Raw genomic sequence first — 12,684 nt, forward strand, 5'->3', positions numbered from 1 at the left:
AGAAAGCAGAGATGTAAGAACACTCAGACTCTATTCGCAGGTGCTGATAACAATCAACCTGGAACACCCAAGAGAATGCACGATAAAAGCTGAGACAACCAGTGAAAGAATGTAGTGAAACAGCAGACTAAAATAGCCATCACGAAAGCTTGACGATGCACTCTGAGCATATGGAGAAGTGCACTGTCACCCTCCTAGGAGAAATGCAAGTACTCCACCTAGGGAAGGCAATGTGATAATAACCAAACAATTACAGACTTATCTACTATGTGATCCAACAGTCCCATTTCTAGGCACATAACCCAAAGAAGGACTGACAAAAACTGATTTTTCAGCACTCAAGGCAGGAATGGATAGATCATTTTTTAACAATGATACACATACACAAACCAAGCCCAGATACTGTGACAGATACACCGGGCTATTATTCACTTCAAAATACAAGAAAATATTTGCAATAACAAAAGGCTGGAAAGCAACCCAAGTGTCCAGCAACATGGGACTGATTAAACTATGATACATCCATAGACTCCAACACTCCACAGCTCTAAGTGAGTAATGAATACTACCCCCAGTTACCGTATGGAGTGATCTCCAAGATATGATTTAAGTTAAAAAAAAACAAAGTGGGGAAAAGTGTACAGGGCATGCTACCCATTCAAGAAAGGAGAGGAACTGGGATAATTGTGTGTGTGTGTGTGTGTGTGTGCGCGCGCGCGCGCACGCACGTGCAAGCATGCGTGCACAACTGTGTACACAGATAATTTCTTTTAAATTTTTAAAAATTTATTTACTTATTTCAAGAGAGAGAGCATGCACAAGTGAGGGAGGGGGAGAGAGGAAGGAGAGGGAGAGAATCCCAAGCAGGCTCCGTGCGGTCAACGCAGAGCCCGACATGGGGCTCCACCCCACAAACCACGAGATCGTGACCTGAGCAGAAATCAAAGAGTGGGACTTGACTGAGCCACCAAGGTGCCCCCATATGTAGTTTTTCAGATGCGCAAACGAAAATATTTTTCAAAACGTGGAACATCTATAGGAGAAAAAGGAAGTAGAGTAAATGAGACAAAGATAGATACTAGACTTCTACGAATATACCTTATTTTGTACATTCGACTTTGGAGCCATGTAAATATTTTACTTAACAAGGGTCACAGCAATGAACGTGGTATTCTCCACGCGATCCGGTTTCTAAGGCTATGAACAAAGCCACGTGGGAACAGGAATCAACAGAACTAACAGGACAGTCCTGACCGGTGAGCAGGCTTAAGGAAAGTGTGCTGGGCGAAGCCAGAGGCAAGAGTGAGTGGTAACGAGAGACTGTAGCACAGGACTTACCTCAACCTTGCTCTCGGGTTCATGATCAGCAGCCGAGAAATACACAACCTCCTGTACTTCATCCCTGGGCCGAGCTGAGTTTTTCCCAAATACCACCAGACCGTCCTTAGCACGTGGTGGGAAGGCCACAAAACAGTAACTTGGAGGAGCGACAGCCATCCTGCAAAGGGAGAGAATGGAAACAGCCCTAAGGTGGAACATTCGACAGTTTCACCAGTGAAAGCAGTTTTAGTGTCGAACTGTGTGCGGCTAGTTCATTAAGAGATCCCAGCTGGCACAGGAAGGTAGGGCGCCTGGAGCAGAACTGCGGAGACCAGATAGTGGTTAGTGCTCCGTGGGATTAAACTAGCTCAGTTTTGCAACAATCCGCAGTGGCAGCCAAAGGGCAATGATGTAAGAGAACGGAAAGGAGGCTATTGTTCCCGGCAGAAAACACACAGGGCAATCTGTCCCAGTAATAGAAAAATCATTAAATGTACTCGTAACAGTGTCCTCCCCAACTGTCTTGGAGCTCGAGATGTGTGGCTTCTCGGGATGTAACGGACTTCGGGGTGGTGATGGGGAAATGGGTCTAGAGATAAAGTGAAAGATACTCCCCCTGTTTTGTATATTTTTACTCTACCTCCATGACATAACAGTCCAGGATCTCTTGGTTTTCCTCCAACCTCTCCAGTGTTTCTGGGCTGGCTTGTGCGCTTCTACCTGGCCACTGAGCGTCCTCACTGCTTGATTCTTCCTTCCTCATTTAATGCTCTTTTCTTCCTGGAAAAACTCATCCATGACCATTGGTCACTTAGGTGCCCATGACCTGCACATCTGACTCCAGCCAAGTTCTCTCCTTGAGCTCCCGACCCATAGGCCCAATGCCTCCCTGATACCCAAAGCTGACTTCATCCTCTTCTTCCCTAGACTGGGTCCCTTCCCACAGATCTCTATCTCATTGGCCATCCAATGAACTATCCATGTCACTGGAACATCTGGAGCTCAAGAACTATCCTTATCATCTGCTTCTCTGTTATCTAACATACCACTAAATTCCACCTGTAGATTCGATCTTGTAAATCTCTTTGGAAAGTATCCACTTCTCCCCATCTCCACTACCACCACTCTGCACCAAGCCTCCAATACTAGCCTGGATCCCCACCAGTAGTAAGAAGTTATTGCATAGCCACCATTATTCCCCCTCCAAAACACTGGCACGTGCCAGACAAAGTGATCTTTTTATTATTTTTTTTAATGTTTATTTTTGAGGGAGAGAGAGAGACAGAGTGGGAGTGGGGGAGGGTCAGAGAGAGAGGGAGACACAGAATCTGAAACAAGCTCCAGGCTCCGAGCTGTCAGCACAGAGCCCGACACGGGCTCGAACTCACGGACCGCGAGATCATGACCTGAGCCGAAGTCGGACGCTTAACCGACTGAGCCACCCGGGCTTCCCAAAGTGGTTTGTTTTTTTTTTATTATTTTTTTTCAACGTTTTATTATTTATTTTTGGGACAGAGAGAGACAGAGCATGAACGGGGGAGGGGCAGAGAGAGAGGGAGACACAGAATTGGAAACAGGCTCCAGGCTCTGAGCCATCAGCCCAGAGCCCGACGCGGGGCTCGAACTCACGGACCGCGAGATCGTGACCTGGCTGAAGTCGGACGCTTAACCGACTGCGCCACCCAGGCGCCCCCCCAAAGTGGTTTTTTAAAAGGAAGATTTGATCATGTCAGTTGTGTCACCCTGCTTAAAATGCTTCAGTGATTTCCCATGGTTCCTAGAATAAAGAACCAAAATCCGATCAAGCTCATGCCTCCTCCCCAGCCCCGTCTCATGCCACTCGCCACTCTGTTCTCTCAACTCCAGCACACAGACCCTTTTCCAGCCCCTCTGATCCTCCCACAGCCTTTGCACATGCTTCACCCCTGTTCCTGAGCACTCCTCTCTCTGTTCCTTATACCAAAACCATTTGCCTAGTGAACTCCTACTCCTTCACGCACCAAACATCAGTCGAATTTACATCGCTGTATTGTATGCTCTCGCAGAATCCCCTCCTTTTCCTTTATAGCAAATCTCCACCTGAAATCTTTATGTAATGATTTTACTACCAACAATCAACACTTGGTCTTTCCACCCAAAGGCTAAGCAATATGAAGGCAGGGAAACCACGTCTCTCTTGCAGCGCCGTAAACCCAGCTGTGCGCAATGTCTTCTGCAGGGTAGATTTTCAAAAAATAAGAAACAAGTGCTCTTTTCGTCTTTTTTAAAACCGAAGCCAACTCTCTACAGCTCTTTCTCACCACCATGCCTCTGCACCTGGCTGGGACTCCCTGCCCGGGTCTGTGCCTTTCCTTCAGGATCTGATTCAAAATCCCTTCCTTTCAGGATGCCTTCTACAAAGGACTCTCATTTCCTCAGCATCCATAAGGCCTCCAGTCTGTTCTAAGATGATGTGCATTTGTCTGTAAATGTTATTGAAGCAGTTATTCTAGGTCTTTCTTACACATACGGACTTTTGGTTAACTTCTCCCTGCTTCAAATGTTTCAAATAAAGATGCCTGAGGGCAGGACGCAGGCCACCCAATCCCAGCAGCCCCTTTCCCAAACCCCTACTATAGGCCCTCGACAAACATTATCTATTAAGCCAACCGTCATATGTGTGTCGTCAATGTGTTTTATTTAATGATTCCAAATGCAAGTGAGAAGTAAAGCAATGATCCCAGCAAAGCCACCGGGATTCAAAACTCAGCCGCACCACCTACTACTGTGTGAGCTTGAGCAAGTCACTTTCCCTCTCTGGGCCTAGGTTTTCCCTTCTGCAACTGTTTTGCCCCAGGCCATAAGGTTATCGTGAGTATCAAACGACAGTGATGCTTGAGAACATACTTCACAAAGCTGTGAAAGCTACGTGAGCATAAGCTATTTTCTTTGGGTTTTGACGGTTCAAACAGAGCGGCATCTCAAAATTTCTACCAGTCAAGCCAGTCAAATCCACCTCACTCATAACTGGGGCAGTTACCCAGTCGCTGAGTCGGCAACGTCTCTGTGAGGGACCGTATTGCTATGTCTGCATCCAGGCTGCTTCAGATTCGTCTGTACGTGCACACCCTGGGCTGTCCAAAGTCCTTCCCTGCACTGGGCACCCGAGGGCACCGACAAGCAGAGGAGCCCGGAGCTCTAAAATAATCCCCTCCGAGCTCAGAACACTACCCCGCTCATGCTGTGAGAAAGAACCGGCAGGGAGATTTAAAAAAAAAAAAAAAAAAAATTCCAGTTCCTTCTCCAATTATCCTTTTCTATTTTCCCAAGAACTGCATTATCTTCAGACTTGAGAAGCAGGGAGAAGTTAACCAAAAGTCCGTATGTGTAAGAAAGACCTAGAATAATTCGAAGACAAAATGCTTCAATAGCGAGTTGCTAGAATTTGAGGGTGGGAAGAATTGCTGGCTGAGCCAGATAAAGTGAAACAAATCCGGAAGATAAGATGGAGAAGGGGTGCATTTACCTGCGTTTGTAATGCCTCTCCTATGTGACACGACTCCCCTTCCTCCCCTATCATTGGGTCATTTCAAAAGTGCTGGTGTCTCCCCTATGAGCAGGGGTCCTTAAAAATGGTAGCAATGCACTGGTCTTGCATTTATGAGCTGTATCTGTAGGAAATAAATAAAACAGGGCTTTGACAAGCACCTATTCTATTCTTCTGTCAGGACATCTGCTTGGTCAGCGAGATGTATGGGTCACGTGACCATGACCTGGCGGTAGGCAACACAAGCCCAGGGGTACGTGGGCCCAGAGAGGCTGGCTTTTCCACTGAATCTTGTGAAAGACTGGGAATGCCAGAAGGGAGCAGAATTGTAATGCCTATTTTTTTTTTTTTAATGCTAAATGAACCAGCAAACTGTGTAACACCCAGTAGCAAACCAGCCAAGGGTAACTGTCCATTTATTTTTCCTGGATCACCATTCTAGACACTTACTAGCCCCAGAGATGACTCTGCTGGATCCTTTTCCACTCTCTAGATCAATGCTGTCCGGAAGAACGTTCTACATTGGTGGAAATGTTCTACCTCCAGCGTCCAATATGGTGGCCATTAGCCTCATAGTTAGTGTGATTAAGGAAATGAATTTTTATTAACAACCTTAATTAGTTTAAATGTAATTAGCCACACATCTCATTACCAAGTAATAGGAATGCTATTGGACAGAGCGTCACCATAACCTCGCAATAAACCCAGAAATGAAGATTTTCACATTAAGCCTTCCAATAATCCCTTAAGTGCTTCCTTGGGAAGCACTCCACATAGTCTAATGACAAAATACGCTCTCATCCATATAAACTGAATTACCAAAGAGGAGATAGCACGCTTCGAGAAGACCCCAGAAAACAAACATTAGGAAGTAGCTCCCGAACTCACCTGGTGGACTGAGTTTAAGCAAACTTGCTCTCAAGAAGCTGAAGGTGATCAAAGCCCTGGGTACCAATTCATTTCCCTTGATGTGAGTCTCATATTCCTAACCCTGAAAACACCATGTGTGTGTTCCCATTACTGCCTAGAAATCTTTTGGATACTTCTCTGGTCAATTCCACTTTTTATCCGCCAAATGAACTAAATGAACAATTCCACTTTTTATCTCCTAAATGAACTTTTGAGACTTTCACTTCTTTTCAAACCTCCAACCACCTCCTCTGAGCAGACATCTCACCTCCTCCTCCACAAAGAAGAGATGGCTGGGGGAGGAAGACGGTGTCAGATATATGATAAGCAGCTTTTAAGGTCCTGCGGCTGGAGAAAGGGCAAGGAGCTAATAAATCAAAAAGCCAGAGCTGAGGCCAGAGAGAATGGGGAAGAGGCTGGAGAAGCAGGGAGACAGGCCAGTCCATGTTAAGCCTTGAAGACCACGGCAAGGATTTCAGTGTCTATCCCATGATAGACACGGATGTCTAACCCACTGGAGGCTTTTAAGCCGAGTTTTAGGTAGAAGGTGGAGCCAGGGCACATTGGCAATTTTTCAAAGAAGTTGGCTGTGACAGAAAGAGCTCCTTAGATGTAAATGAAGGGGTTGACAAGTAATTCTATTTCCATATATTCACCCTAAGGAACGATCAGGAACACGGACAAGGTTTATGCACAAAAATGTTCAACACAGCAGTACTTATACAGGTGTAAAACTGAAACTTAAGTGTCCAGCATCACAGTAGCTGAAAACTCATGCTACATCAGTGCCATTACAAATGTTTGTGAAGTTTTTCAATGTTCATTGATTTTTAAGAGAGAGAGAGACAGAGAGACAGAGCACAAGCAGGGCAGAGAGCGAGGGAGACACAGAATCCAAAGCAGGCTCCAGGCTTCGAGCTGTCAGCACAGAGCTTGACATGGGGCTTAAACTCACAGACGGCGGGATCATGACCTGAGCCAAAGTAGGACACTTAACCGACTGAGCCACCCAGGTGCCCTGAAGAATTTTTAACTGCATGGAGAAATGGCTGGGGAGGGAGATCCAAAATAAATTATTTTAATTATGTAAAACTATGCATAGAAAAGACTAAAAGGAAATGTGCCCAGGTAGGAGCCTGACCACTGAATTCTTTCTAATTTTTTCATATTTTCCCTTAATTTCTAATTTTCCTACAAGTATTTACACTTTATATACACACACAAAAATGAGTTTTTAAAAAATAAATCCAAGGGGGGTGCCTGGGTGGCGCAGTCGGTTAAGCGTCCGACTTCAGCCAGGTCACGATCTCGCGGTCCGTGAGTTCGAGCCCCGCGTCGGGCTCTGGGCTGATGGCTCAGAGCCTGGAGCCTGTTTCCGATTCTGTGTCTCCCTCTCTCTCTCTCTGCCCCTCCCCCATTCATGCTCTGTCTCTCTCTGTCCCAAAAATAAATAAACGTTGAAAAAAAAATTTTTTTTAAAAATAAAAAAAAAAAATAAATCCAAGGGACAGTACCGATTTTAGAATTTTATTTTAAAGAAAACACTTTGTCTCTACTTCTGTGTCCTGACACATCTAAAATTCAAAACTGGCAAATTCTTATCAGTTATGACATTCTTATCAGGATGACATTTTTAAGAAATGTTTATTATTTATTTTTGAGAGACAGAGAGCACAAGCAGGGGAGGGGAAGTGAGAGAGGGGGACAGAGGATCTGAAGCAGGCTCTGGGCTGACAGCAGTCAGTCCAGGGTGGGGCTCGAACTCACAAACCATGAGATCATGACCTGAGCCGAAGTCGAATGGTCAACCGACTAAGCCACCCAAGCACCCCAGGACGACATTTTTTTATTGAGGTGCAATTGACGTTCATTATATTAGCTTCAGGTATACGACATAATGATTCAGTATGTGGACACATTATAAAACGATCACCACAATAAATCTCGGTGACATCTGTCACCATACATAGAATTTTTTTGCTTGTGATGAGGACTTTTAAGATCTACTCTCTTAGCAAGTTTCAAATATGCAATACTGTATAATATATAGTGTTAACTATAGTTGCTATGACGTATCTTATATTCCCAGGAGTTATCTATTTTATAACTGGAAGTTCATGCCTTTGACCCCCTTCACCCATTTTGCCCATCCCTCATCCCCTAAGGATGATACCTTTTATTCGGCATTATCATAATTATTCTCTGATACTTTCTTTCACTTTTTTCTACAGCCTGCCTAATTCAGAATTCCTCAAGGAGCACACAAATTTTCATTACTATTATTCACACAAATAGTGGGGAGGCCTCTCGCGGCGTTGCCCCTCTGTTGAGGCAAAAAGAAAAACGGGCTCTTCAGGAAGCCAATTCTCTGCCGACCCTGAGATGAAATGCTTCTGGACTTGATTCAAGGAAACTCCATTTTGTCCCTATTATCTGTCAAAAACACTAGTTAACATACCAGAGAGTTACACGATGAAAGAAAAAAAATCGGACAAGTTAACTCGTCTACATACCGTATAAAACATGCATTTTGACATCTGTGTTTACAAGATTTTTTATAAACTATTCAATTTTTCATGCATGACACCAGAAACTAAGGGTTTTTTTTTTTGCCTTTTCCCTCAATAACCTTATAGAGTATTATGATGTGATATTCCCCTCCACAAAGAAAAGTAAACTAAAATTCAATGAACTCCCAATCGCACATGCTAATATAGAAATTTACTGCATGAAAAAGTGTTCATTTGTTTATGTTTGGCTTTAAAAAACAGTATAACCATTTGAAAACGGGTTTTTTTTTTATCATAACTACTCTCTACTTAAACCGGCATTAAAATGAGTGGACAGAGGTTCCTCAGAAATAAAGCCTGAGTGATGGCTTTTAAAAAAAATCTTGCTTGTTTTGAGATGCAATTCTTTTTATTATTATGATTATTATTATTATAAATGTTTTTTCACTTTTGGGAGAGAGACCGTGAGGGGGGAGGAGTGGGGAGGGGCGGGGGTGGGGGGAGGGACAGAGGATCCTAAGTGGGCTCTGTGCTGACAGCAGTGAGCCCGACGCGGGGCTCGAACTCACGAGCCTTGAGATCATGACCTGAGCTGAAGCCGGATACTCAACGGGCTGAGCCCCCAGGCGCCCCTTGAGATGCAATTCTTAGCCACTTTCTGAGTCATCCCATGAGAGATGGGGAGCAGCATTCACCCCAGGCCTGAAATGGAACCTAGCTGTACCTAAAGCCGTGTTTTCCAAACGGCATGTTGCGGCCCTTTTGAGGGTTACAAAATCGACTCAGTGGATAGGATCAGTGGTTTTTTGTTGTTTTTTTTTAATAGACAAACATTTTTTAATAAAACAATATATGCATCACACTTAATAAGGGTAAGTGTTGTTACAAGAAACTTTTAAGTTCAGGTATATACTTGTAAACATGTAAGTGTGTGCATAAACTGGGAGGAGATACAATATTTCTCTTTCTTACTGCGGGTCTCAAGCAAAAATCTTTAAAAGCAACAGGCTTAAAGGGTAGGTCTACTGAATAAGGCTTCTTTGTGGTAAATACCAATTAGGATTCTTGCCAAGTAAGCGATAAACTAATAGTTCCGATTAATGAAACACTGCAATTTAACTCCCATGGATAGTTAAACTGACAGGTGCTTCCTAAAACGTACTTGCTAAGAATGTTTTAAAGTACATTTATCTGTAGTCTGTATTGTGTATTTTCTCAAACTGGATTATTCTTCATGTCCTATGCTACAGGAAGACTGGAGGCTGGGCTAAGGATACAAGTTGCAACTATTAAAACAGAAGGTAGCTGCTATTGTTTCTGTGGGGGAGAAAAGGAGTCGGGTTATTCATCAGCTGGAATGGTAAGAAAAAAAAATAGCCGGTACTTTTCCTTCTCCCAGCCCCCCCCTCCAGCCACTTCTCTGTATAAGCCACTTGTCTTCTTTCAGACGAGCCCTGTCCAGTAAAAAATTTCTGCGATAATGGAAATGTTCTGTATTTGTGCTGTCCAATCCAGTGGCCACTAGCCAGATGGGGCTACTGAGTACTTGAAATATGGCCAGTGCAAGTCAGGAACTGAATTTTTAATTAACTTAAAATTAAGATAGCCCATGTTACCCTAAGTGAAATAAGCCCGTCACACACACACACACACACACACACACACACACACACACACACTATATAATCTCACTTATATGAGGCCCTAGAGTAGTCATATTCATAGAGAAAGGTGGTTACCAGGGGTGGGGGGAGGGGGAATGGGTATAGGGTTTCAGGGTTTCAGCCCCGCAAGACAAAAAATTCTGGAGATTGGTTGCACGACAATGCGAATATCCTTAACACGACTGAACTGTGCGCTTAAACAGCATGGTTAAGATGGTAACTTCATGCTCTGTGTATCTTACCACAATTTAAAAAATTTAATTAAACGGTCGTATGTGGCTAGAGGCCACAGTACTGCAGGTGCACAGCTTTAGAGATTGCTGCTGTCAGCTGTGGTGAGGTCCCCCAGAGCTCAATTTCTAACCACCATTGTCCTCCTTATCAAACTTTTCTTAGGAGTCCCGACTTCCTCGTGGGAACAAGATATTTGAGCTTCCTTGGAGTTCACTGCACAAGAAGGGGGTGGGGGCGGGGGGGGGGCGGAATCTGCACCTTCACCCTCTGGCTGGTGCCCACAGGCTGGGTACAGGCATGCAGGGCTGGCGCACCGCACCCCTGTAACTAGGAGACCACTTGCAGAATGTCTAGACAAGGAGGGAGGAAGCCGCAAGCGAGAAGAGGTCTTTGTCCTCAAGTTCAGGGAGTTGTTACTGCAGGGCATGAATGCTCTGAGCCCGGGTAGGGGTTTTCTTCGCCTGACTGCCAGACTGCCCTGCCCTTTTATCCCAATGAAGCTCCTGAGTGTCCCTCATCAGTCACCTTACCCAGTAATAAGAGAGGCTTAAACTGCCTGAGAGGAAGAAAATGACTACCTCTACAAGCTAGAAGCTTATTAACTGTCTCGCAAGTAACTGTGACAAAGTGCCTTTACTTGCACACAGAAACGAAACCCAAATGTCCGGCCAGGCTTCCTTACTCCCCAAGCTCCCAGCTTTCCCGAATGGACCGGGTAGGCTTAAATCTGGTGTCTGTGAATTACCGGCTTCCAGAAAAGCCAAGAAGACCTTATTTTATGGTGTTATTTTATTTCCTGATAAATTCATTTTTATTTATTTTTTTTTAACGTTTATTTATTTTTGAGACAGGGAGAGACAGAGCATGAACAGGGGAGGGTCAGAGAGAGGGAGACACAGAATATGAAGCAGGCTCCAGGCTCTGAGCTGTCAGCACAGAGCCCGACGCGGGGCTCGAACTCACGGACCGATAAATTCATTTTTTAAATGATCGACATTCTTGCTGAACTGAAAACAGGACAAACGCTAATAATCGCTTACAAATTGGTTTTTCTGTCGGGTATCTACTGTGGGAATGGTAAAGAATAGATACAGTGTTCGGGAAAGGAATTCTCTAGCTAGACATTGGATGTAAATGCTAACAGAAGCTGATGAAAGGCTCATCGAGCTCTGCCTGAAAGAAATACCCTACTAAGTGTTTTGTTGAAAGCTCAAGATAGTGGGGCATATGCTTTGGGAGTCCAGAGCCAGGAAATCCCAGCTTCTAATACTCTGTGCTTTGAATGAGGAACGATTTAACAAAAGAAAGACCATATAGGTTGTTAAGTAAGCAGGCTTCGGGGCCAAGCTTGGTGTGAATCTCAGGCCCGTGTCACCTTTCTCTGACGGGGTAACGACAGGGTTATGGTGAGGGCTGAAATGAGCAGAGACTTGCAAATACTTACCAAGTGCTCAGAACACCATGTGGGCCACCGCACGGGCTCGAGCCTCACGAGGATGAGAAAAAGGTACACAGATGAGGAGGGCTGTTCCTTTGTTAACGTCTGATCTGTTCAGACTTCAGAAACTGGCTTTTTCCTTGAAGTATTAAATGCTCTTTCATCTTTTGAAGATTTGCCTCGTTGCCAGTGGATGCCTTTTAAGAGCTACTTAATATCCCCTTTCTTTAATTTCAGGGGCAACTCGTCCCTGCCACACTTGCCCGCTGCGGTCTGCAGAACCAATCTTCAACCGACATAACTTAGGGCAGCATGAGGAGGGACAGGGGCGGCAGGCGGCACATTTGTCTGGTTTGGCCCAGGGTGTTGTCCTAGATAGTGTTTTGTTTTGTTTGTTTGTTTGTTTAATCTGAATTAGCAGCTAAACATGTTTGATTCTGGGGGCGCCTGGGTGGCTCAATCGGCTAAGCATCCGACTTTGGCTTAGGTCATGATCTCGCGGTTTGTGAGCTTGAGCCCCACGTCGGGCTCTATGTTCACAGGCAGGAGCCTGCGTGGAAGTCTCTCTCTCTCTCTCTCTCTCTCTCTCTCTCTCTCTTTCTCTCCCTCTCTCTCTTCTCCTCACTCACTCGTGCCCTCTCTCTCTCTCAAAAAAAAAAAAACAACTAAAAAATAGAACATTTTCAATTCTAGAGATTTTTCATAGAAATTCAGACACTTCTGAAATCTCAGAAAAGATCTGCCAACGCTGGGCACACATCCCCGTGTGACATCAAGACTGGAGCTGAGGAGGGGGTCCTCTCCACTGTCCCCTCCACTCCCTGACACGGAGGCCAATGAAAGTGCCACTTAGCATCACCCACGGGCTATTGCTTTTTTTGTTCTTTCTTTTTTCATTGTCAGGTCAGTTGTCCTCCTTTACGATGCCCGCTTGGCCCTGCAGCCCCATGTGTACACAGGCAAGAGAATGATACACTTTAAGATAAATAGGCCCTTGTTTATATCCTGAATCCACCCACTACCTGTAAGAGACAAGCAGGTCATGAGCTCTCTGAAACAGAGTTTCCACATGTGAAAATGGGA

At 44.7% G+C, this 12,684-nt stretch overlaps 1 protein-coding gene across 1 annotated transcript in view; it reads right to left on the minus strand.

Moving 5' to 3' along the window:
* Window positions 1-12,684, minus strand: part of SCRN1 (secernin 1) — a 64,722-nt gene that overhangs the window by 39,676 nt on the left and 12,362 nt on the right. The window contains exon 2 of the mRNA XM_047096963.1: window positions 1,339-1,498. Coding sequence (XP_046952919.1) covers window positions 1,339-1,497 — 159 coding nt within the window. The 5' untranslated portion in view covers window position 1,498. The remainder of the gene's footprint in view (window positions 1-1,338; window positions 1,499-12,684) is intronic.

Source organism: Lynx rufus, unplaced genomic scaffold (assembly GCF_022079265.1).
Source record: "Lynx rufus isolate CCGP_SWC_20201006 ecotype Redwood Valley unplaced genomic scaffold, mLynRuf1.p SCAF_4, whole genome shotgun sequence".
Taxonomy (NCBI): Eukaryota; Metazoa; Chordata; class Mammalia; order Carnivora; family Felidae; genus Lynx; species Lynx rufus.